Source organism: Oryctolagus cuniculus, chromosome 1 (assembly GCF_964237555.1).
Source record: "Oryctolagus cuniculus chromosome 1, mOryCun1.1, whole genome shotgun sequence".
NCBI lineage: Eukaryota > Metazoa > Chordata > Mammalia > Lagomorpha > Leporidae > Oryctolagus > Oryctolagus cuniculus.
The window spans coordinates 61183270-61210165 of NC_091432.1; the positions used below are offsets into that span (position 1 = coordinate 61183270).

The following is a 26896-nucleotide window of genomic DNA, read 5'->3' on the forward strand; positions in this document are numbered from 1 at the left end:
TATTAATAAACATGATTCTTTATTGTAAATCAAATTTACTAATATCACACTCAATTATTATTATTATATTATATTATTATTATATTAATTATATGACATATATCAACACTTCCAAAATATAAGATAAGCATTGTAACAAAGTTCAGATTTTACTGGAGTTTGCAATTGAAGAAAACCAGTCTAAAACATAAGCAGTTTTACGTAATCGGAGATGAGTACAAGAAGAAATAAAACTTGTAAAAGACATAAGAGGAGCATTGATACTGTTTGATAATTATAGTAGAGAGAGAGGATAACTACTCAGCAAATAAAGGTGGGAGACTGACTGTACTACAAAAGAATAGCAACATACCATGGAGAGTTACCTGTGAGGAAACATCTATCCTTCAAATATCTCAACATTAGCCATAGAAATGACTGAAGCCTCATTTTGGTATTCTGTATCTGTCATCCGTTAAAAAAAAAGTAGGTGTCACAACTTTATTTTTACTTATTCCCAAGTTACATAAAATTACACTCAATCAATTTTACCTAAATGTCTTCTTCAGTTTCCAATCATTGTGTCTTCTGAAATGAGACGAGTAGAAGAAATTTTTCCTGGATCTGTTTGGTCTTTACTCCATAAACAACAGGATTCAGAGCAGGAGGGATGACCACATAGAAGTTGGCAAACAGGATGAGCACATTCCGAGGGACACCATGCCCAAAACGATGAGCAAGGATGGAGAAAAAGGCGGGAGTGTAGAACATGAGGATAACACAGACGTGGGAGCCACAGGTGCTCAGGGCCTTCTGGCGGGCACCCTGGGATGAGAGTTGAAAAACAGCACGGAGGATGAAGATGTAGGAAACAGCAATAAATATCACATCTGTGATGACCATCATGAGAGGCACAGCAAATCCGTACCAGATGTTGATGGAGATGTCGGCAGAGGAAAGCCGAGCTACACCTATGTGCTCACAGTACGTGTGTGGAATGATGCGAGTCCTGCAAAAGGGTAGCCGTTTCACCAGAAAAACTACTGGCAGGATAACCAGGAAGCTCCTCACCACAATGGTCACCATCAGCTTGACAATCAGCTGTGGAGTGAGGATGGTGGTGTATCTCAAGGGGAAACAAATGGCCACATAGCGATCAAATGCCATGGCCAACAGGATGGCTGAGTCTACCACAAAGCTGAAGTGCAGGAAGAACATCTGAGTGAGACAGCCAGAGAAGGTTATTTCTCGCAAGCCAAGCCAGAGGATATTGAGCAGTTTAGGCACAGCGGCGGTGGACAAGATGAGATCCGTGGTGGCCAGCAAAGACAGGAAGAGAAACATGGGCTCATGGAGGCTGTGCTCAACCACAATGAGGTAGATGAGGATGCAGTTGCCCACAAGAGCCACTACATAGATGGCACAAAAGGGAATCCCAATCCAGATGTGAAGCTTTTCCAGGCCAGGTATTCCAAGGAGGATGAAGGAACTGGGGTTGTAACAGCTCAAGTTATACATGGTCTCTTCAGCCTGGAATCCAGCAGCTGCTGAGCCCTGAGGAAAAACCATTGTCAGAATGGGCTACAAAATCTAGCAAATTCAGTCTGAAGCTGAACATTGTCAGGGTTGCAACTGTGACATTCAGGATTTTTACAACCTAATTAACCCCAGTCCCGTGAATGTGCTGTCACCTAGAACTCAAGAATTATTAACCCCTCTTTGCCACTAGTCTCATTCTATTTCTTTCCATATTTACAAATAAATCATGCAAAATACTGTTTTTGTAGGTAAATCTTATGTAACTAAACATAAATAGTCAAGTTTCCCATCTCCGTAGATTATTTTAGGCTCAGGCTCAAAATGAACAAAAGAATCAGGGATGAAGAGAAAGGTGGTAGGGAGTGATAACAAAATTGTTAAAATATTATACTGAATGAGACCAATCAAGATGAAATGAGAGAAAGTACTTTAAAGAGTAAATATTACGTCTTCAGACACGAGTTTGGAAATAAAAATAAACTGAAGAGTTTGGGTGAAAGACAAGGAAAGCACAGGTTTTTGTGCTATGGGTGATACAGAAACTTGTTTCACAGTGATTGAACAGCTCAGATTAGAATGTGTGCTCACTGGGATGTGAATATAAAAGACTGCATCCACTAGGAAGCACACCAGGACAAGTCCACAGCATTTACCTGACTCACACAGAGGACTGTGAGCCCAGAAGATGAGTTAGGACTTCAGGCACAATGTTGTAGACTCTGGAAAACCCCTGCTTCTTCATGTTATGGAGCCTGACAAAGGCTCCATAACAGAAAACACTCAGGGCACGTACCCTACACAAAGTTTAGAAAAGCAAATTCTCACCTCTTAGAGGTGAAATAAAGAATAATAAAAAAAAGTTTTGCCCCCAAATTTACATTTTTGTTAACAGTGCTTGGATCTCATCTGTGGAAATCTGCAGTTTACACCAAATGGAGCCCACCTTTGAGGGTGGCTTTTGCATTGAAAATGCTCTTCAATTGTAACTCCATTTCTGTGTTATATATCATAGAGTGCATTTGAGAGGGGATAGAGAGGGAATCAAGAAACTTGGTACCAGGGAGCACAGCAACCAAGAGGCTCTGCAAAATATGAGCCATTTTCAGATCAATTTGGGGCCCCAACAATTGTAAAGTCTTTCAAAAAGATTTTAAAGAAAAAAAATGGGACTTAGCAGATAAAGCCACCACCTGCAATGTCAGCATCCCATATGTCACCGCTTTGAGTCCTGACTGTTCCACCTCTGATCCAGCTCTCTGCTATGACCTGGGAAAGCAGAAGATGGCCCAAGTCCTTGGGCCCCTGCACCCACATGGGAGATTGGAAGAAGCTCCTGGCTCCTGGATTTGGATCTGCTTAGCTCTAGCCTTTGCGGCCATCTGGGGAGTGAACCAGCAGATGGAAGACTTTCTCTCTCTCTCTCTCTCTCTTTCTCTCTTTCTCTCTTTCTCTGTCTCTCTTTCTCTCTTTCTCCCCCCACACCCACCCCCTCTCTGTAACTCTGCCTTTCAAATAAATAAATAATTTTAAAAAAAGAAAGAAAATAAATTCAAGAGTGAATGTTTAGGCTGATGATTAAGATTCCCCAGCCTCATATTATAGTCTTTAGGTTCAATTCCTGGCTCCAGCTGTGATTGTGGCTTCCTGCTGATGCAGACACTGGGGGGCAGCAGTGAGAAATTTGGATTGAGTTCCCAGCAGCAGGCCTCAGGGGAAAGAATCAGCAGAAAGGAGTGATTCATTCTCCCCTCTCTCTCCCTCTCTTCCTCTGCTCTCCATCTCTCCCTTTTCCCTCAGTCTCTCTCTCCCTCTCTCCCCCTCTAATAAAAAGCTTTCTTTTAAAAAGAATAGAAATATATTTTGTGATCAACTCCCAACCACTCTGTAATACTGTGTTTTGTGCATAAGAAGAGTGAGATGGATTCATGTAGGATTTGTGACATCTCTGCCAGGTCCTCAGTCAAAATTTCAGGGAGTCACTGAACAGTGCCTGATAAGGCAAAATGAAGACATCACATCTACCTAAGAAAAAAATAACTAGTCTGCACTGTCCAAAAACAGTCCCCCATATGAATATAACACTCCAAAGTTACATTCCTGAATTTGACGCAGACTCAACTCCTACAGGCACTGAGCTTCTGTGAGTAGTGTAGAGCAACAAAGTCCTCAAAAAGTCCTCTCTAAAATGAAGGTCAAACGATCTGTGGCCTCAAAAGCAGGTGGACTGAGAAAGCCCCATGGTATTTTTATAATTTAGGCCATGTTGTAGTTCAGCCTCAGAACACAGATTCACTCTCTAATAAGAAGGACACTTCCTCAGGGTCACAAGAAATATATTTAATGGGGGAAAGAAACTGACCACCAGTCATTAAAACTACTAAGGGAAGTCAAAGGAAAACATACAAACCAAGGTCTGTTTTTTCATTCAAAACCTATTTTGATCTCATTTCTTTTACCCAAAGAACTCTTTCCTTCTCAGTTATTGGCTGTGTCACTGGTCACATTAATTGGGATCAGCAGTCGCCAGCCAGGGTTCATCTCCTTATGAAAGTCATTTCTCCCAATGTCATAGCAGAAGCCCTACTCAGATATTGAGCAAACTAGAGAATATCCTTATTGATAAAATAGTAGAGCCAGGGTAGGGTTTTCTTTCTCACTGATAGACTGAAGCTTTCAACTCACCAGAATTTGTCTTCCAACTTTTAGTTTACAGAATCAGTGGGAAGTATTTACTTAAAAGAAGGCAAGAAAAGTTTTGTCAGGAATGGTTCTAGCAAGAGGAAAAATTATTATATTTATGCTTTTCCCAGTATTCTCAGTAGATAACTCGGGTACTGTGGGCCCCTCCATTTGCATTCCCACATAAGATATAGAAACTATGCTATTAACGTCCTTCCCTTGAGATGGAATGCAGCGTGGAGTTTTAGCAGCCTGTGGAAATTAGCTCCCTAGGAGATTTATCCTAAAGCAAATCAGACTCAGTCTGTTGAGGCAGAACTCTCAGAAGGCTAAGAATGTCCCTGTACCATCTATAATTAGTCTATTTGTATAAACTGTACTGATATGGTGCAAACAAAATAAAAGTTTTCTTTGTTATTGGTATTAGCATGTAAGTCCTCCAATATTTTTCTTCAAAATTTTCTTAACGCTCTTGGCACTGTGCATTGACATGGAAGTTTTATAAGAAGTTTCTTAATTTACAAGCACACAGATACACACACACACACACACATATGCTTATACACATGTACACAGTCTCCAAAAGATGGGAAACGAGCACTATGAAAAATTATACACAGACTTCGATTTTTTTGCACCAACATGGCTGCAACTTGAGATCATAATGCTAAATGAAATAAGCCAGAATCAGAAAAGAAAAAAATCACATTTTCTCAATTTTGTTGTAGTTAATACATAGAGAGGATAAAAAATGTTATGCATGTTAGAATGTTTTGTATGTGGTTATCAGGTTGCTTCGCTGGATTTTACCATTGTTTCACTAAATCAACATGTTTCACATATGGAAATAAAAGCAATGGATAGACCAGCATTGTGATATAATGGATGATGCCACCTTGTGATTTTGGAGTCCCATATGGGTGCTGGTTTAAGACCCGGTTGACTGCTAATGTGCTTGGGCAGGCAGTGGAGGATGGTCCAAGTGCCTGTGCTCTTGCACCTAGGTGGGATAAATGGAGGAAGCTCCTGACTCCTGGCTTTATTCTGGCCCAGCCCTTGGCCGTTGACAGCATTTGGGGAGTGAACCAGAGGATGGAAGATCTCTCTTCCTCTTGCTGTAACTCAGACTTTCAAATAAATAAATCTTTTAACACAGAGGAGGAATAGTGAGGACTCCTGGAGTATTAGCAATGTTTTGTTTTTAATTTGGGTGCTTATTATAAGGGTGATCAAATCACACAAAAAATAAAAACCTCATTGATCAAAACACTTAAGAGCATTTCTCTCTATAGACATTTTATTTTAATAAAATATTTTAAAATAATTTACACAAAAACAAGCTTATATTAAATCTATTTTTCTATTAACATTTTAAAGTAATCTTATACACACTTAAACACATGAAGTCTTTATTTGATTGTATTGCAACTATATATTAATATGGAAATACTTGATATGTTTTATATCTATACTCATACTATAAATATAAATGTGATATTTACAGCCCCTCACAAATGTAGCTTCTTCCAATTTCCTCAGTAATGGATTCAAGTGTTCATATGCTCCATATGCACCTAAAAATATTTTTTAAATTCCCACAAGCTTCATGGCTTAAAAGAATACAAATGTATATTATCTTATACTTCTGCATTTGAGAAGTCTGATAGAAGTCTCACAAGACTAAAATCAAGGAAATGAGAAGGCTGAGTTGCCTTTTAGGAACTCTAAAAGAAAGCAATCTGTGTCCTTCTTTTATTAGCTTTCTACATTTTGAGGTTATGCTGCTACATGGATACATACTGCCCGTTTTCTTGCACCATGGTGGTTTGCTGGATGGTTTTGAGTGGGAGATTCCTCAGACATGTGTACTTCAGAGGGGAGGGCAGAGAGGTGGGTAAGACCTGAGTTGTCAGGAATAGGATTTGGGGTTCACCCTCTAGGACTCTTTTTTTGAGATAACATATCTTTAATTTACACTACAGTCAAGGATTAATGCTCCACTAAATACAGAGTTCAACAAGTGAAAAGACTTAGATTAACAGGAATAAAGGCATGGACTTTAAACAATAAAACTAAGCTTGACAAAACTATATTTGTCGCAATTCTGAAACTCTTTTCTTAAGGGCATTTTCCTTTACTTTCTAGCACATATGGTAGACATGTACTCTTTCTTTCTAACTAGTAAGTTTGAATAACCTACGCAACTATTAATTGTCTTATTTTGTGCTTATTTTGTTTCCTCTTAGCTGAAAAAAAAAAAGCCATAAAAACCAGGTATTTATCCAGTGAAAGAACCTGGGCTGACAATGTAAACATACCTAACACACAGCTTGAGGTGAGGGCTGAGTTCTTAACTGCAACTCCCATAAGGAATGCAGTGCACTGGCTGTGCAGCTAGTCTGGTGTGAGGAAGGCACTTTTGCCCCGTTATCCCTCTGATCTTTGAAATTGTCAGTCTTAGTGTCTAAAACAACAGAAGATAAGCATTTGGTGCAGCAGTTAAGACACCACACCACTTGGGACATCCACATCCCATATTGGAGTGCCTGGGTTTGAATCCCAGCTGTGTTTCTGATTCCAGCTTCCTGCTAAGGCACATCCTGGGAAGAAGCAGTAGTGGCTTAAGAAGGTGAGTCCTTGTCACCCACATGGGCTACTCACATGGAAGTCTGGGTTTCTGGGCTTGCTGTTATAGGTATTGGTAGAGTAAAACAGCGGATGGAATATCTCTCCCCCGACACGCTTACTCTCTGTCCCTCCTCCCCCTTCCTCTCCCCTCTTTCTCTCCTCTTCTCTTCCTTTCTCTCCCTTTCTCCTCCCCTCTCTCTCTTCCGTTCTTGCCCTCTCTCCTCTCCTAACCCTCTCCCCCATTCTCTCCTTTCTTCCCTCCCCTCTCTGTCCCTCTCTCTTTCCCCTCTCCCATCCCTTTCTCCCTCTCCCTTCCTCTCTCTCCCTCCCTCTCTCTTCCTCTCTCCCTTCCTCTCTCTCTTTCTCCCTTTCTCTTTTTCCTCCATTCTAATAAATGAGATTTTTATAAATATTTTTAAAATATCACACATAAGATTTTTGTCTAGAGTCAGACTCACCTCTACCTCCTGATTTTTCAAAACCTGTGCTGTTAACGTAGGTTCCATCATTATGCATTCCAATGAGTTATACTTTGTGGGGCCTTGACAAGAACTGAAAAATTAGCTTGAGGCAACGCTGGATCAAGGTCATGGTCAAGATCAGGCTGAATCTGAAGGGCTGAATAGAACTATGATACTCAATGGTTACCAGTCCACAAAAAGGTTTACATAGCCTGTGGGATCTCCTCCAGAGCCAAGAAGCATTCACCAAAAGCATCACTTGGGCAGAAGAGCTCTAGCCAGTAATTTGAAGCTAAATGGAATGCTTTCCTGGGCTGAGGCAGTTTCATGATGTCAGGGTACACACACAAGATGTATAATGCAAGGGACTCAACCAGCCCCCTGAGAAAAAAGGGGTTACAAGGTTAGGGCATCCGAAGCTGGACTGTACTAGTCAGGTAGCAGGTTTACAGATCTCCTAGTGTGATCTCTCTTCATAGGACCTCCTACCTGATTCCCAGTTCAATTTAAGTATTTCAGTTTAGCTTTTGGTTTCAGGGGAACTGTTAGATGTGATATTTCAAATAACTTTGTTTGTCCTTGATAGTTTATCAGCCTCACACATGTGGATGACATCTGTAGATTTCAGTATGGGAAGAACTGGAGCCAAGGGCATCCTCTGTTATCTCAGCTGTCATTACTTACAGGCTTGGCATGAACCTGAAACCAAAGCACTCACAGCAACTTAGAAAGGCAGCACCAGGTTTTTGTTCAGGATATTTTACAAAGCTTTGACAAGCAGTTCTGAGAAAAAAAGATCATTAAATTCTGTCCTTAGAAAGGGATGCAGGGACATTGAGGGTCTCAGCCAAATCCTCCATGAGTCTAAGATGCCAAGAATCTTATAAGAAAGGTATACAAATGGAGAGGTGGGGCGAACATCTTGATGGAACTTACAGCACAAAGGAGACTGTCCTGCAAGTGACAGAAAATACATAACAAAGCAAAAACACTCTTCAGGACCCTTGAAGGAGAGGGAGACTAGAGACAAAAGGAGCATATACAATATATTCTTCAAATGTTGTTGAGTCTGCTGAACAGACCTCATTGAGAATTCTGCATACTTCTGTGTAAAACAAGTTACTCCAGTGTCAATTTCCTGATTGGTTCATGCAGCATCCCTCCTTAGCATACACATTGAGCAATCTAAAGCAAGTTCCTGCTCCAGAAATGCATAAAAGTCTGAGCCTGGTATTCTTGATGGACAGCCCAGAGTAAGCAGCCCTTCGGGCTGCTGAAGTCCAGTCTCAATGGTGCCAGCTGAGAAGAGAAGCTATAACCCAGAAGATGGCAGCACGTGATAGACCTAGCAGGGGAGAGAGCTGCACCAGAGAGAGCTGCAACAAGAAGAGCTGTTACAAGACGCTGTGTGTCCCTGAAAAATCCAGCAAAAACAAGCATCTTCCACATCTCTTGGGGTGAGACACAGACCCAAGTGACTAGAGCCGCCTACTCTTCCTGCCACTACTCCTGTGGCACCAGCACCAGAACCTCCACAATGTATTTGGAGACTGGAGGAGTGAATGAAAACAGGCTGGACATAGTTACTAATCCCTGCCTCCTGACTAGCTGTTATTCTGGCCTCCTGATTGGTTAAATATGTACTCACTTCTCAAAAAGTGGCCAGAGGGAGCCATTTTGTGCATAAAACAGCCAGCACTTGCAGACTCCTTGGACAACTCTTCCCTTGGATTTTACCTCTTAACTGCTATGTGAACAGGTTTTTACATGCAATAAACTTTGCTTTGCTCATTATCCCTGTCCATGTTGAAATTCTTCATTGGCTTGAGGCAAGAACCAAGATCACTCTCACCATCCTGTAACATTTGGACACATATCTTCTGGGATGGAGGGAGGAATTTGAGAGTTAGGAGGAGCTGTGGTCTACATCATAGCCAGGACCTGTCAGTTTTGTGCAGGGCAGGACAATTGAGTTGAGCCTAGGTTTCCCCTGGCCTGACTGGCCATGCCCTGAAGTATGTGACTGCTGCTACTACTGTTGCTACTATTGCTTCTGCTTGCATTCCATTACAGCAATGGCTGCTGTCAGAGCACTCTGAAGAAGGAAATTTGAAGTAAGGCACCCCACACTGTGATACTCGTATTTACTCATTGTATCAAGATTGTCTCTGTGCAAAGGGAAACCTAAGTCTCCAAGGTCTTTTTAGGGCTGCTGGGCAAAGTGATCCTGAAGAGCTGACTTTTTAAAAAAATCTCTTCTGCAGTTTCCAGAGCTTGTTAAGTACAAGTTGTTTATCAGGGCCAGGGACCTGTGTAGAGTTACTCAGCTTTCAGAAGCCTCTTGGCCATTCTCATTGGCAGAGGACGCTAAGCGCTCTGTCCTGGCTTTGTCCAGAATGAACTTCCACTGATCTGACCTTCTGGTGTTCAAGCCTTTGTGCAATTCCTTCTCGTTGACAGTGGGTGGAACTTCTCATTCCTTACAGTCAATACTGTTCTGCAAAGGTGATGAAATGTTGCATTACAGAAAACAGTCTCATTAGAGTATCTCTGCTTCCCTTGTTGACACTAAGAAGCAACAGCCATAGTGTGAAATACCGAGAAGCCTATGCAGCAAAAAACTTTGCATCAGTCATTAGGAGCTGAGGTTCTCAGCCTCACAAATGCAAGGAACTGAACTCTGACAACAATCTAAGTTAGCTTTGGACCAGACCTTTGTGTATTGTATGAAAATTTATTCCAGCTGACACCTTGAGTACATCCTAGTAAGAGTCTAAAAGAGAGAATCCATCTAAAGGAAGTCTCAGCTTCCTGACCAGCAGAAACGCTGAGATACAAATGCTACTTTAAGTCATTAGGCTTGTGATAGAATGTCATGAAGTGATAGAAAATGAATGTAACGGGCCAGCGCCATGGCTCACTTGGTTTATCCTCCACCTACGGCGCCGGCATCCCATATGGGCGCCGGGTTCTAGTCCCGGTTTCTCCTCTTCCAGTCCAGCTAACTGCTGTGGCCCAGGAGGGCAGTGGAGGATGACCCAAGTGCTTGGGCACCTGCACCTGCATGGGAGACCAGGAAGAAGCACTTGGCTCCTGGCTTCGGATTGGTGCAGCGTGCCGACCACAGAGGCCATTTGTGGGGTGAACCAACGGCAGGAAGACCTTTCTCTCTGTCTCTCTTTCTCACTGTCTAACTCTATCTGTCAAATAAAAAAGAAAGAAAAAAAAAGAAAACTAATGTAACGTTACCTATTATTTTGAATTAGATTTAAAAGACAGGAGCTGGCATTGTGGCGCAGCAGGTTAAAGCCCTGGTTTGAAGCGCCGGCATCCCACATGGGAGCCAGTTCTAGTCCCGGATGTTCCTCATCTGATCCAGCTCTCTGCTATGGCCTGGGAAAGCAGTACAAGATGGCCCAAGTCCTTGGGCCCCTGCACCCGCGTGGGAGACTTGAAAGAAGCTCCTGGCTCCTGGCTTTGATCTGCACAGCTCCGGCTGTTGCAGCCATCTGGGGAGTGAACCAGCAGGTAGAAGACTTCTCTCTGTCTTTACATCTATCTGTAATTCTCTTTCAAATAAATAAAATAAATCTTTAAAAAAAGATTTAAAACACAACAATATTAAGACTACCTGGCTATGGATATTATGAAAACAAAGATAATTTACAATGATGTAATATTTACTTTATAATTGGATAAAGCATTTTAAAAATATTTATTTATTTATTTATTTGAAAGTCAAGTTACACAGAGAGAGGAAGAGACAAAGTGAGAAAGAGATCTTCCATTCAGTGGTTCACTCCTCAAATGGCTACAATGTCCATTGCTGGCCCAGGCTGAAGCCAGGAGTCAGGAGCTTCTTCCGGGTCTCCCACATGCATGCAGAGACCCAAGCATTTGGCCCATCTGCTGCTTTCCTAACACATTAGCACAGAGCCGCATTGGAAGTAGAGCAGATGGGTCTCGAACCCACATGTATATGGGACGTTGGCATCACAGGAAGCTGCTTTACCTGCTATACCCCAACACTGGCTCCTGGATAAAACTTTGTTCAAGTTATTTTATTTCCTGAAATAATAACACTTGAAAGAATCTTGAGTGGATTCAGCTTTATGTCCACTACAGGAAAAATTACACATTGAAGTTTTTGGGTCATGGAATTAAAAGATGAATCTATTTTGGTGCAACAATTTTTTGAAATCCAAGCATAGTTTCTTCATAGTATGTATTTTCCAGGAAGTTCACAAAGACTCCCACAGAAGCATGGATTTTAAATACCTGTTGCACCAAAATAAACTACTCAATTCCATTTCTTATGAACATTTTGCAGTACCCTGATATGAGAAATTCAGATCTCTATAAATAAAGGTGGAACACTGGAAAATGAATAAATGAAGGTGAAATAGAATATATTGTTTTGTTATTCTCAAATATCTACAAGATAGCTGTTTAAAGAAATAATATCGGGGGCTGGCTCAGTGGCTCACTTGGTTAATCCTCCGCCTGCGGCACCGGCATCCCATATGGGTGCTGGGTTCTAGTACCAGTTGCTCCTCTTCCAGTCCAGCTCTCTGCTGTGGCCTGGGAGACCAGGAAGAAGTACCTGCCTCCTGGCTTCGGATCGGTGCAGCACCGGCCGTAGCAGCCATTTAGGGAGTGAACCAGCAGAAGGAAGACCTTTCTTTCTGTCCTCTCTCTCTCACTGTCTGTAACTCTACCTGTCAAATAAATTAAAAAAAAAAAAGAAATAATATCAGCAATGAGAAACAGTGACTTGATCAGCTCTTGTCCTGACTGTTGATGTACAATGTAATACTTTATCCATTTTAGTATTTTGTTTTGTTTTCTTCTAGTACTATTGGTTGAACTCTGTAATTAACACACAATTATTCTTAGGTGTTTCAATTTGAACTGAAAAGTTATCCCTGTTAAATATAAGAGTGGGAATAAGAGAGGGAGGAGATGTACAATTTGGGACATGCTCAATCGGACTTGCCCCAAATGGTGGAGTTAGAAACGTGCCAGGGGATTCCATACAATCCCATCAAGGTGGCATGTACCAATGCCATCTCACTAGTCCAAGTGATCAATTTCAGTTCACAATTGATCACACTGATAAGTCTAAGAGTCAAAGGGATCACACAAACAAGACTAGTTTCTGCTAATACTAACTGATAGAATCAAAAATGGAGAGAGAACGATCCATTATGGGAAGCGGGATACACAGCAGACTCATAGAATGGCAGATGTCCTAAATAGCACTCTGGCCTCAGAATCAGCCCCTAAGGCATTCACATCTGGCTTAAGAGCCCATGAGAGTATTTTAGGCATGGAAAGCCAAGACACCCTGGAAAAAAAAAGAAGACCTAAATGAAAGGTCTCTGCAAGTGAGATCCCGGTGGAAAGAACGGGACCTTCAAAGAAGCAGGTGCCTTTCTCTGAAGGGAGGCGAGAACTTCCACTTTGACTATGACCCTGTCAGAATAAGATGGAAGTCGGCAAACTCAAAAGGCTTCCATAGCCTTGGCAACTCATGACTCGAGCCTAGGGAGATTACTGACGCCATAAACAAGAGTGTCAAATTGTTAAGTCAAAAACAGGAGTCACTGTGTACTTACTTCTTAGGTGGGATCTGTCCTTAATGTGTTGTCCAATGTGAAGTAATGCTATAATTAGTACTGAAACAATATTTTACACTTTGTGTTTCTGTGTGGGTGCAAACTGATGCAATCTTTACTTAATATATACTAAATCGATCTTCTGTATATAAAGATAATTGAAAATGAATCTTGATGTGAATGGAATGGGAGAGGGAGCGGGAGATGGGAGGGGTGCGAGTGGGAGGTAAATTATGGGGGGGGGAGCCGTTGTAATCCATAAACTGTACTTTGGAAATTTATATTTAGTAAATTAAAAAAATTTAAAAAAAATAAATAATACTCCATCTAATAGGCAAATATATATTCTTCTCAAGACTACATGAGAAATTAACCAATAGACCACATTCTATACCATAAAATGAACATTAACAAATTAAAGTAATTGAAACCATGCAATTACGTCCTCAGATCACCATATTACTTTACTAGAAATCAATAACAGGTGGATCTTAATATTTCAAAATATCTAGATTAAGTAACATACGTCTAAGTAACATATTTCTTTTTTTTAAAGACCTATTGGGGCAAAATTTGGCCTAACATTTAATCTACCAGTTAGGACACTCATATTCCAGAGTGCCTGGGTTTGATAACTCCAGAATCCAGCTTCCTGCTAGTGCTGTCACTGAGAGGTAGCAGTGGTGGTTTAAGTAATGGATTCCTGCCATGCACACAGAAAACCTGGCTGAGTTCCTTACTCCTAGCTTAAACCTCAGACATTGTGGACATTTGAGGAGTGAATGGGCAATTGGTATCTCTCTCTCTCCCTCTCTCTCTCTCTCTCTGTCTCCCTAGTCTCTCAAATTTTTAAATGACATTTAATTTCACTGATAAATTCGTGAATTGTACAAAACACTCAAAGAATAAATTATGCCAATTCTTTCCCAATTTATTGCAGAAAAAAGTGATTTGTAATATATTCTATGAGGCCAGAATTACCATAATACAAAAATTAGGTAAATACATTGAAAGAAAGAGGAACAACTCTGCTGTGGCCTGGGAAGGCAGTGGAGGATGGCCCAAGTGCTTGAGTCCTGAACCTGCATGGGAGACCAGGAGAAGCACCTGGCTCCTAGCTTTGGATCAGCACAGTGCGCCAGCCGTGGCAGCCATTTGGGGGTGAACCAATGGAAGGAAGACCTTTCTCTCTGTCTCTCTCACTGTCTAACTCTGCCTGTCAAATAAAAAAAAAAAAAGAGGAGCAAGAGCCAATAACTATCATGAGCATAGATGCAAATTTTTCCACATCATATTAACAGATCAAGTCAAACAAAATGTAAAAATAACTATATCCCACAAATAAATTATATTTATTCAGGGTATGCAAAGCTGGTTCAATGTTAAAAATAAATTCATGTAGTCTATCTCATCCAAAGGAGAAAAATTATGACTATAGTATTAGTACATAAAACCCATTTGACAGATGTAACAACCATTAATGACAAAAATTTCAGCAATATAGACCTGAGGGAAATTTTTTCAACTCGATTAAAGATCTACAAAATTCCCTATAGGTAACAAACTTTTTTTAATTAATTAATTTTTTTGACAGGTAGAGTTGTAGACAGTGAGAGAGACAGAGAGAAAGGTCTTCCTTCCCTTGGTTCACTCCCCAAATGGCTGTTACAGCTGGCACTGCACCTATCCGAAGCCGGGAGCCAGGTGCTTCTTCCTGGTCTCCCATGCAGGTGCAGGGGCCCAAGCACTTGGACCATCCTCTACTGCCCTCCCAGCAAAGATTTGGACTGGAAGAGGAGCAATTGGGACAGAACCGGCGCCACAACTGGGACTAGGGCCCGGAGTGCCGGCACCGCAGGTGGAGGATTAACCAATTGAGCCACGGCGCTGGCCCCCATAGACACAATTCTAACAAGATAACCATACTCCCCTCCCCTTCCTTCCTCACTCCCTCAATACCCACTCCTATATTCCATCTTTTTTTCTGACATGTGGTTTGATTCCATATTTTAGAAATTGTGAATTGAGCTACTATAAGCATTGGGATAGAAATAAATCTTACATATGCAGGTTTCATTTCCTTTGGGTAAATTCACAGGAATGGGATTTTGGATCAAATGGTAGATTTATTTTCATATTTCTGAAGATCTCCATACTGTCTTCTATAATGTTTGTACATACAGATTTTTTTTCTTGGATTGACAGAGTGGACAGTAAGAGAGAGACACAGAGAGAAAGGTCCTCCTTTTTCGGGTAGTTCACCCCCCAATGGCCACTGCAGCCGGCGTGCTGTGACTGGCGCACCTCACTGATCTGAAGCCAGGAGCCAGGTGCTTCTCCTAGTCTCCCATGCGGGTGCAGGGCCTAAGGACTTGGGCCATCCTCCACTGCCTTCCCAGGCCACAGCAGAGAGCTGCCCTGGAAGAGGGGCAACCGGGACAGAATCCGGCGCCCCAACAGGGACTTGAACCCCGTGTGCTGGCACCGCAAGGCGGAGGATTAGCCTATTGAGCAGCGGCGCCGGCCTGTACATACAGTTTCAACTGGAAATGTAGGAGAAACAGGCAAACCTAGGGATAAGACAATGGCTGAAATAATTTTCTGTGTAATTTAGGCCTGTTAGAGAAAGGGTTAAGGAAAAGTTGGAGAAAATAGCTTGGAGGAAGAAATTTCTTATGTAGTTTGAAGGTACATTAAACATTTACTGAGAACATATAATATGTCAATAATTTTCTTGGAGAGACGCCTAAGGTTGAATTTCTTTCTTCATAGTAGTTCATGGCATAGGTGTGGACAGATATACGAGTAAATAAATGAATTTGTGATAGTGCTCTAATTTCATATGTTCATCTTGATGTAATATATAGCTTCTTTTCAGTGACAGTTTTAGGAAAGAGGTGGTATTACTTTGGGGCAATTTCTAAACATGAGAAAGGATATCTCCTAACCAACTCTAGCCAAGTTTTATTTTTGTATAACAACAGAATACCGAGTGTGACAACACAAAAGAAAATCAAAACTCTGGGATTACTTGCTCAAAGAACCAGGAAATGTAAATGACATGAAAACATACCTATACTAGTGTAAATAAATAGAAATAAAGAGTTTCATGGGTAGTTTCTCTTTTTGTTTAAGTCTTCTGTTTCCTGCAATGATCCTAAGGAAGGACAATATTTATGTTTAACCTGAGGACACTGGGGTCATGGCAGAGCTGAAAGGCGCAAAATGACACATTCATACATGGATTATATTTTATAGAGTGATTATCATGGCTTTTTCAGAGAGAGTAAACAGAAAGGAGTAAGGCTGGAAGACTTTCAAAGAGAAGACTTAAATTTTTTATATAAAACAAGACTTTGAAAAACTCTCAGAAAGATATTTTATCTGTATCATGTTTATCAAAAAGAGGCAAATAAAATTATGGGCAAGCCAAATTCAACCATGATAATAAAGGTGAGAATATGAGGAGTATTTCCACTTGAATGACTTATAAGTACCTAAAACTCAAATATGCAGCACAGGTGTTGAGTTAATTTTGTTGGAAGTTGTCAGCATTGGAGAAAGAAAGGACAGGCACAGGTTTCTGGCTTTGGAATTAATATTTTTTTTCTGTTTCTACTTAACACAAAAGAAGACAAAAAAGAAAGTGTTTTTACACGGTAAGGTAGTGAGTTTCAAAATCAGCTGTGGAGAAATTAAGTCTGAGGAGTTTGTGAGCCATTTGAGAAAGAAGATATACCAAGTTAAAGAGTTCAGAGTACAAAATCATAAAGATCTAAGATTAAATTCAAGATCTATTAATTACCTTTCTTCAATATTTATATCTGCTTCCTTATTTGTAAATCTAATTAACTAACATCAAATTTTCATAATTATTTTTGCATTACATATGTTAACACTTATAAAACATAGGCTAAGCATTATGAAAAACCAAGTTTGGATAGTTCTTGGAGCTGAAAATTGAAGAAAACCAGTTCTAAATATAAGAAGTTCTATGTAATCTGAGATGAATAGGGGAAGAAATAAAGCAAGTAAAAGACATTACGGAGGCCGGCGCCGCAGCTCACTAGGCTAATCCTCCACCTAGCGGCGCTGGCACACCGGATTCTAGTCCCAAAAGGAAATTTTAAAATATTTTGGGACAAAGCTAAATGAAATCACACAACAAACATTATGGATTACAGCAAAAGTAGTAGTAAGAGTAAAGTTTATGAAAATAAATGCCAGGGAAGGGGCCGGCGCTATGGCACAGGGGGTTAAAGCGCTGGCCTGAAGCACTGCCATCCCACATAGGCACCGGTTCTAGTCCACAGCTCTCTGCTTTGGCCTGGGATAGCAGGAGAAGATGGCCCAAGTCTTTGGGCCCCTGAACCCATGTGGGAGACCCGAAGCAGAGACTCTTACTACTACTTTTTTCTAGTCCTTTTGTTGTTCTCTTTAACTCAATGATTACTTAAGAATGTGTTTAGTTTCTACACTTTTGTTAATTTTCCCATTTTCCTACATTATTGATTTCTGATTTGATGTGATTGTGTTCAGAAAACTTACTTGGACAATTTTAATTATCTTAAATTTGTTAATATTTGTTTTGTGACTATAACATGTAATTTAACATGTTATGTGTACTATGCATGTACTATACATGTACTATAACATGTAATGTGTTCTATTTGCATTTAAGAACATATATTCTTTTGGGTGGAAAGTTCTAAATATGTCTATGAGGTTCATTTGGTTTATAATGTTGTTCCAGTTATTTATTGATTTTCTGCCTGAATTTCCTGGTACATTTTGAGATGTTGAATGTCTGTTTTGATTACATTGCTGTCAATTTATCTCTTCAAATCTGTAAATACATGTATATATATTCAGATAGGTTTGAGGGTGTTTGTATATATATTTAACTGTAGTAACTCTATTATATTAAGTTGACCCTTTCATCACTATGTAATTTCAGAGAGAGAAGGAAACAGAAACAGACTTACAGAAAGTTGGAGAGCTCTTGTCTGCTTGTGCACTCCTCAGATACCCACATATAGCTGAGACGGTTGGTTGCCCCAAAGCCAGGAGTCATGAACTCAATCCAGTTCTCTGGTGGCAGGAACCTAGTTACTTGATCCATCACCACTGTCACAGGGTCTTAGTTAGCAAGAAACTGGAATCAGGTGCCAGAGTTGGGAGTCAAACCCAGGCCCCCTGCTGTGCCACTAGTCAAACACTAGCCCCTTAAAGGAAGTGTTGAAGGTACCTGGCTTCTCCTTGCTGTTTACAGTAAAATGAAGGCAGTATATATAAATTGGAGTCATTATCAAGAAAAAAGAAATCAGAACTTAAAAATTTAGAAAATTCTCAGCCTATTTATATTGTAAGAAAAATGAGAAAGTGTGTTCACGTAAAAATAGCAAGGAAGTGAGTGGAAAAATCGTTGGATACAAATATCACTGGTATGGGTTACACATTTTATGAACCATCTAAGCTGAAGTTAGGAATTGAGAAGAGGCTATACCAGCAGGACCATTGCCAGCTAGGATGAAAGTGGACAAAAAGAAATCAAAAGCAAATGAAAGGATATTAGACTTCTTAGGTTCTACAGAATAGTATACAAGATCTATATAGCTGCAAATATGCAATTTCCTTCAGGAACAGGATTATCCTCTAAGTGACTCAGAATCGGTAGGGATGCCGTGACTATCATGAGCCGCTGAGAGGGCATGGATCTGAAAGATGAGGCTATCTCTTCAATTTCAGAGAGCTAGGCTGCCATGTTCAGTGCCTCAGAAACAAGGCTGCTGTCCAGGGCTGGAAGGGATGAGCCTAATTCCCAAGCAGATTTGCAACCAGGATTATCATATCAGTATTTCCAGCCATCACCAGAGATGACTTAAAGGGAAGTGATCAAGTCAGAGATGATTCTCACGACTTTAAGTAGAGTTTGCCTTGAGAAGTTTTGAACTTTCTTGGCAACTGTCACGTCTTTTCCCCCACATTATTCACTTTGGAATGAGAATGTTCATTCTATAACTGTCTTACCATTGTCTATTGGAAGCACATAGTATATCTTGTCTTACAGATTCATAGCTGGTGAAGAATTTTGCCTCAGAAAGAATCATGCCCAAGTCTCACTCCTACCCTATTTATATATATATATATATAAATCGTATATGTATACAAATATATGTATATGCATATATAAATCATATATATGTATATATAATTATGGACTTTGGGTTGATGCTGAAATGTACTAAGGCTTTGGGGCTTTTGGAATGGGGGTGAATATATTTTGCATATAAGAAAGCAAGTTTTTGTAGCCTAGATGATGGATTATTATGGGTTGATTTATGTCTCCTCAAATTCACAAGTTAATCCCTAACCCCTAATGTGCACATCTTAAAGATTTATTTATTTATTTGAAAAGAAGAGTTACAGAGAGGCAGAGGCAGAGAGGAACAGAGAGGGAGGACTTCCATCCACTGGTTCACTCCAAATAGTCGCAACTGCTGCAGCCAGCCCGATCTGAAGCCAGGAGCCAGGAGCTTCTTCTGGGTCTCCCATGCAGGTGCAGGGGCCCAAGGACTTGGGCCATCTTCTACTGTATTTCCAGGTCATAGCAGAGAGCTGGATCGGAAGTGGAGCAGCCAGGATTTGAACCAGTGTCCATATGGGATGCCGGCACTGCAAGCAGCAGCCTTACCTACTATGCCACAGTGCTGGCCCTGAGATGGGGCCCTTAAGGAGGTAATTAAGGTTAAGTGAGTCCATAACTGTTGTTCCTTAATCTAATATCACTGACGTCTTTGTAAGAGATACCAGGAAATACAGGAGCACAATGTAAAGACTATGAGATGAGAAGACAAGGAAGCAACCATCTGCAAGTCAAGGAGAGGCCTCTTAAAAACAGATCTGCTAACAATCTGATCTTTGCCTTCTAGTTTCTAGTTTTGTTGTTTAACCCCCATCTATGGCATTTTCTTATACAACTCTAGTAAGCTAATACCCTGGTTGTCTATTAATCACATTGGATCTCTCTTATCATGTGCAACAGATTTCTTCCTTCTGATGGTATAGAGGTCTTAGCTCCAAAGGAAGAAATGCTTCCACCAGTAGATATATAGTGATTCCACTGAACTGGAAGTTAACACTGACACTGACCAGCTTAGGTCCCTCATGCCTCCAAATTAATAGGCAGAGAGAGATACTATACTGATTGAGGGTGGTGTGGGGTGGGGGTGGTGACTGATCTCATCTCTGCAGGGGAAATGGAACTTTTATTCCAATGGAGGTAAGGAATAATATGTCTGGAATACAAGCAGTCATATAGAATGTTTCTTAATATTACCATGCCCTGTGTTAAATGTCATCGGAAAACTTCAATACCCCTTTTAAGTACTGAATGTATCCCCAATACCACAAATTTATATGCTGAAATGTACAGTGGCTGTATTTGAAGATGGACCCTCTAAGGAAGTAGTTACATGAAATCATAAAGGTGGCCAAAATGACTAGTACTTTCACAAAAATACTAAATGTTCTCCCTGACTTTCCACATGTACTTAAGGAGGAGGTCATGTGAGCACATAAAAAAGACAATTTAATGGGAGAAACTAAACTCAGCATAAATCTTGCTGGCAACTTGATCATGTAATTCTAATCCCCATAACTGTTAAAAAATTGTTTTTATATTATTTAAGCCACTTAGTCAATGGTTTTTTTATTATGGTCACCTAAACAGTCTAATGCAAACCCAATTCAGGCAGTACTACTCATTGCAAAGACCCTTCAGAAGTCTGGGTTATCTCACCAGTGAAAGAACAAGAAAAAGGTGAGCTGCTTGCTGACAGCAAAGGGAATACAAAATGATTAATATTAGAATGAGTAGTTACAGCCGGCGCCGCGGCTCACTAGGCCAATCCTCCGCCTAGCGGCGCCGGCACACTGGGTTCTAGTCCCGGTCGGGGCGCCAGATTCTGTCCCGGTTACCCCTCTTCCAGGCCAGCCCTCTGCTGTGGCCAAGGAATGCAGTGGAGGATGGCCCAAGTGCTTGGGCCCTGCACCCCATGGGAGACCAGGAAAAGCACCTGGCTCCTGGCTCCTGCCATCGGATCAGCGCGGTGCACCGGCCGCAGCGCGCTGGCCGCGGCGGCCATTGGAGGGTGAACCAACGGCAAAGGAAGACCTTTCTCTCTGTCTCTCTCTCTCACTGTCCACTCTGCCTGTCAAAAAAAAAAAAAAAAAAAAAAAAAAAGAATGAGTAGTTACAAAGACCAGCTGTGAATACACAGCCAGTTACAGAAATGAAGACTACAATTATTAAGAGTCTTTCTTACTCTGTTTTTTTTTTTTTTTCTGGGCATGTATATGAAATGCTTTCACCTCCATCTCATAAGTAACACAAAATATATTCACTTTTATCACAGAATTTAAGCATTACTATAACTTAACAGTCTAGTAGTTACATTATAATATATCAAGGAAAAGAGTTAACACTACTCAAAGACCTTCATCCTCACCTGAAGAAAGAGCTAATGTGAGTTGGTAGTACAAAGGACAGTGGATCACATTGGGTGGTTAAGCATGGCCTTGTTATTATCTTCATTTAAAGATTAAGTGTGATTTATGATGTTTATGGGTACAAAGTTGAAAATTAATGAACCTGCAATGCCTATTTTCATGTCAACTTAGCTGAGCGATGGGATGCCAGAATTTTTGGATAAACACTAGGCCAGATGTTACTATGTAGTTATTTTAGATAACATTAACATTTAAAACAGTCAACTTTGAGTAAAACAAATCTGCTTCCCCAAAGGGGAGGGCCTCGTTCAATCAGTTGAAAGCCTTAAGAGAAAAGACAGGTATCTTCTCCATAAGGAAAAAATTCAGCTCCCAGGTTGCCTTTGGATTAGATCTGAAAGGTCAACTTTTCTGACTCTACTCAAGTCTCTGGTTCCTCAGATTCCACATTTATATGAGATATGTGAAATAACTAACTCCTTAAAATCCTGTCTGTTTACCTAGGAATGCACCTGGAGGGTCTCAGTGGTGGCAAAGCAACACTAAGTATAAAAACAATGCCTCACTTCCTATCCCATGAAGACATACATAAGAGTCATCTGAACTGGAAGGGCACACAGTTCAGAAGAGGCATGGAAAAGGGGAGCAGTGATTGTTGATACTGACATTAAACATGACCTGGCATTGGACAGCATGGTAAGATTAGGCATTAGGATGAAGACACTACACAGCAATATCCTTGGGAAAAATGGAAGGTGTTCACTGGCGTACTATATCAATGGGTGTAGATCTTGTGTCCATTCTAGTAAAGATTTCAGGTTCCCAGAATGATCACTATCTGATGATGGCTTTTAGGACCACTGTTTGCATCTTGCCCATGAATTACCCTGTAGACTGAAGGTCCCTTATGCCTTGAGTCTCCTAAGAACACTCAAATACTCCACGGTGTTCACACATCTATGTAATTATTAGCCCAGCACAGAACTAAGGTACCAGAATACAAGCTAGCATTATTGCTACTTTGAGGTTCAGTGATAAAGAGGAGAAAGTCATGGAACTAATACACAGGGAAACAGCAATTTATAGTTTTTGTCCAGTGGACTTTAGATTCCAAGATATCTTCTGCAGCCTTTTATTGACAAGACACAAAACAGCTGGGACATCTATAGGTTTCATATTCTTTTTAGCAAAGGTATTAATTTCTGGGTCTAGGATCCTCTGTTAAAAAGTGAATACCCTCACTGTGTAATTTTTTCTGTTGTATTTACAAATTCAGGTCTTTATTTCCTTGTAATTACTTCTTTCTGAAGTGAGGGACTGAGCAGTACAGTAAATGAAAAGACAGAATAAATGTCCATGGAGAGTGACCCGTCAGCAACTTAAGATAGTACAAGTAAGCTGGTGCTGCAGCTCAATAGGCTAATCCTCCGCCTGTGGCACTGGCACCCCAGGTTCTAGTGCCAGATTCTGTCCCGGTTGCCCCTCTTCCAGTCCAGCTCTCTGCTGTGGCCTGGGAGTGCAGTGGAGGATGGCCCAAGTGCTTGGGCCCTGCACCCGCATGGGAGACCAGAAGTACCTGGCTCTGGGCTTCGGATCAGCACGATGCGCTGGTGGCAGCAGCCATTGGGGGGTGAACCAACGGAAAAAGGAAGACCTTTCTCTGTCTCTCTCACTGTTCACTCTGTTAAAAAAAAAAAAAAGATAGTACAAGTAGTTAAATAAATAGTGTTCCTAATAATTGAGGTATTCCATCATCATAGCAACAGGAGATCAGAAGGTAAGGTGTAAGGGGAAATTTACAGGATTTGCCCCAGTTTCCATGTATGAGTGCTCAGGTAAAGGGGTGTACACACAGAGATACTGGATATATTCATCTTCAAATATTTCTCTCAACAAAGTTCACCCAAAGATGAAGAAATTTGGAATTCCTATGGCCAGGTGTGGTTGAGAACAGATACTGCTTGATCAAAAAGTCTACAATTTTTCTAGCCCAGAACTCAAGTAAGAGATGGGAATAAAAATATCAAAAGACATGGGGAACCCACTGATCTCTACATGAACACCCACTGCAGAAACATTTCCCCTCCTATCTCACTGAAGTGGAACAGGATTTTTCCTTCGTTCCTTTCACCTCAATGAAGACTGAGGTCAGGGCCAGTGCTGTGGCATAGTAGATTAAGCTTCTGCCTGTGGTGCCAGCATCCCATGTGGGCTGATCCAGCTCTCTGCTAATGGCCCAGGAAATCAATGAAGAGGGTCTAAGTGCTTGGGCCCCTGCACCTAACTGCCTCCTTAAAGGCCCTATCTCAGGGCTGGTGCTGTGGCATAGTGGGTAAGGCTGCTATCTGCAGTGTTGACATGCCATATGGACACTGGTTCAAATCCTGGCTGCTCCACTTCTGATCCAGCTCTCTGCTATGACCTGGGAATGCAATAGAACATGGCCCAAGTCTTTGAGCCCCTGCATCCATGTGGGAGACCCAGAAAAAGCTCGTGGCTTCCAATCAGCCTAGCTCTTGCTGTTGTGGCCATTTGGGAGGGGAACTAGTGGATAGAAGACCTCTTTTTTTTTCTCTCCCTCTCTCTGTAATGGTACATCTAAAAGAAAATAAAATAAATCTTAAAAGAAAAAAAAGAGATGTACAATTCAGGACATGCTCAAGTTGACTTACCTCAATCGGTAGAGTTAGAAACATACCAGGGGATTCCAATTCAATCCCATCAAGGTGGCATGTACCAATGCCATCTCACTAGTCCCAGTGATCAATTTCTGTTCACAATTGATCATAATGATAGGACTAAGAACCAAATGGATCACATAAACAAGAATAGTGTCTGCTAATACTAGCTGATAGAATAAAAAAGGGAGAGAACGATCCAACATGGGAAGTGAGATACACAGCAGACCCATAGAATGGCAGATGTCCTAAACAGCACTCTGGCCTCAGAATCAGCCCTTAAGGCATGTGGATCCGGCTGAAAAGCCCATGAGATTATTTCAGGCATGGAAAACCAAGACACTCCGGGGGGGAAAAAAAAAAAAAACTAAATGAAAGATCTCCGCAAGTGAGATCCCAGTGGAAAGAACAGGTCTTCAAAGAAGGGGGTACCTTTCTCTGAAGGGAGGAGAGAACTTCCACTTTGACTATGGCCTTGTCTAAATATGATCAGAGTCGGTGAACTCAGGGGGCTTCCATAGCCTTGGCAGCTCATGACAAGAGCCTAGGGTGATTACTGAGGCCATAAACAAGAGTGTCAAATTGTTAATTCAACAACAGGAGTCACTGTGCACTGTGTGTCCTCATGTAGGATCTCTGTCCTTAACGTGCTATACATTGAGATTTAATGCTATAATTAGTACTCAAACAGTATTTTTCACTTTATGTTTCTGTGTGTGAGCAAACTGTTGAAATCTTTACATAATGTATGCTAAACTGATCTTCTGTATATAAAGAGAATCGAAAATGAATCTTGATGTGAATGGAAGGGGAGAGGGAGTGGGAAAGGGGAGGGTTGTGGGTGTGGGTGGGAGGGACATTATGGGGAGGAAGCCATTGTAATCCATAAGCTGTACTTTGGAAATTTATATTCATTAAATAAAAGTTTTAAAAAAAAGACTGAAGGTAATCAGCAAAACTTACCTACATTATAATCAAGAATTTTCAGAATTCAACTTCTGCCTCTCCTTGTACCACTGTGCAAAATATATTTTAAAATTCATTTAAAAAATAAACAGAGGGACTGCCATTGTGATACAGTGAGTTAAACTGCTACCTTCAACACTGGCATCCAAAATGTGCAGCAGTTTGAGTCCCAGCTGCTCCACTTCTAATCCAGCTCCAGGCTAATGCATCTAGAAAAACAGAGGATGATGGTTCAAGTCCCTGGGCACTTGCACAAACATGGGAGACCTGGATAGAATTCCAGGCTCCTAGCTTTGGCCTGGCAAATCAGTCTTTTTTTAAATTTTATTTGATAGACAGTGAGAGAGAGAGAGACAGAGAGACAGGTCTTCCTTCCGTTGCTTCACCCCCCAAATGGCCACTAAGGCCGGAGCTATGCCTATCTGAAGCTAGAAGCCAGGTGCTTCTTCCTGGTCTCTCACGTGGGTGCAGGGGCCCAAGGACATGGGCCATCCTCCACTGCCTTCCCAGGCCACAGCAGAGAGCTGGACTGGAAGAGGAGCAACCGGGACTAGAACCCAGCACCCATATGGGATGCCGGCACTGCAGGTGGAGTATTAACCAAGTGAGTCACGGCGCCGGCCCCCGCAAACAAGTCTTTAAACAACACTTTAAATAAACACAGTAAAAGATTTCCAATGAAGCAGAATTATTGCAGAAATAAAAAATAAAAGATGACACAGCTATGCACTTGATAGGAACAATTTTTTTAATTATACAGAGACAATTATTTACAATTTGCTAAAAATAAATAATTTGTGATTCTTTAATCAAGTTATTCTATTTCTTAAAACATGGTGGAGGAAACAATTTTGAAAGTAAACTGATACATATTATTAGAAACCATTTATTTACAGTGAATGAAAAACATTCAAATGGAAAGGATGGAAACACTCAAAAGGAAAAAATAGTTAAAATGGTACAGATGGGCTTAGACACAAGAGATGTACCCCAGGGTAAGAGATACCACACTGAAGTGGAGGGTATAAGGAGGCTCAACAGCTCAACTCGCAGATTGTCATGGGCTTTGGACAATGCATAGGATTGAAATATGGAAAAACTTCCTTAGAAAAAGAACACGCAGAGAACTTATATATGAGAAACTTGTGCTGTGTAACACTGAAAAATGAGACAATGCCAGCCTCATAGTCTATGAAAACTCCAATACGAGAAGGAGGAACAATGGGTGTTAAGGAAATGGCATTTTCCTCAAAAGAAATATATTGAATTTGCAACCCTATTACCCAGTAGCCATTTATAGGCCGATACTTTGAAACTTGTTCATAAGCAAACGATGTTGTGGTTTGCAATAAGGGTGGGCCATATACACCTAGGATCCAGGCACTTTTCCCAGACACATCTACCTCCCAGTAATGTTTCCCTGATGTGATACTTGGGCAACCCAGGATGCCATCAAAATAATTCTGCCTAGTCCCATATCGAAAGCCATGATCATCACTAAGAGAAAATAAATTGAGACGTTGATGGTAATGCACATACATCACTTGTCTCTTATTCTCAGAAATGACAATATTTTGATTGTTGCTTGGAGTCAATGTCACGTGAACTGTAGAAAAATAGAGGGTTAGGTTAGGGACATGATGTAGTTATTTGTATGTTATGAGAATAATCTTGAGAAGAACTTGAGAGTTTGGAACTTGGTGGAACTTTGGTCATCGGCAGAGGCAGAACACTGCAGAAACTCCATGTGTGTTGAAAAGAGAAACATGAGTGATCAACATGAGACTTACTAGAGAACAAAATTCTGAAAGATGGCAACAGGATGGCTTGTAATATT

At 40.9% G+C, this 26896-nt stretch overlaps 2 protein-coding genes and 1 long non-coding RNA gene across 18 annotated transcripts in view; all 3 read right to left on the bottom strand.

Annotated features, from left to right (window-relative positions):
* OLFR651_1 (olfactory receptor 651) lies at nt 1-23079 on the bottom strand. 2 transcript variants are annotated; one of them, XM_070076884.1, is made up of 2 exons: nt 22992-23079; nt 1-1533 (listed from the first exon to the last, which is right to left on the bottom strand). In XM_070076884.1, exon 2 carries the CDS (start codon nt 1495-1497, stop codon nt 556-558), a length of 942 nt encoding a protein of 313 aa, XP_069932985.1. In that variant the 5' UTR covers nt 1498-1533; nt 22992-23079; the 3' UTR covers nt 1-555.
* Nucleotides 5459-14469, bottom strand: LOC138849716 (uncharacterized). The gene is made up of 2 exons (XR_011388808.1): nt 11774-14469; nt 5459-9783 (listed from the first exon to the last, which is right to left on the bottom strand). It is a non-coding gene; the product is annotated as an uncharacterized lncRNA (long non-coding RNA).
* The window catches only part of TRIM5 (tripartite motif containing 5), a 19930-nt gene continuing 15393 nt past the window's right edge, over nt 22360-26896 (bottom strand). For 5 of the 15 annotated variants that reach the window (XM_070072814.1, XM_008258591.4, XM_008258588.4 and 2 more), the window contains one exon: nt 25785-26665. In XM_070072814.1, coding sequence (XP_069928915.1) covers nt 26094-26665 — 572 coding nt within the window. In that variant the 3' untranslated portion in view covers nt 25785-26093. 15 annotated transcript variants of the gene reach the window in all.

Coding starts and splice junctions, on each gene's coding strand:
- OLFR651_1 (XM_070076884.1), bottom strand. CDS start 1,497: ATGTATAACTTGAGCTGTTACAACCCCAGTTCCTTCATCCTCCTTGGA.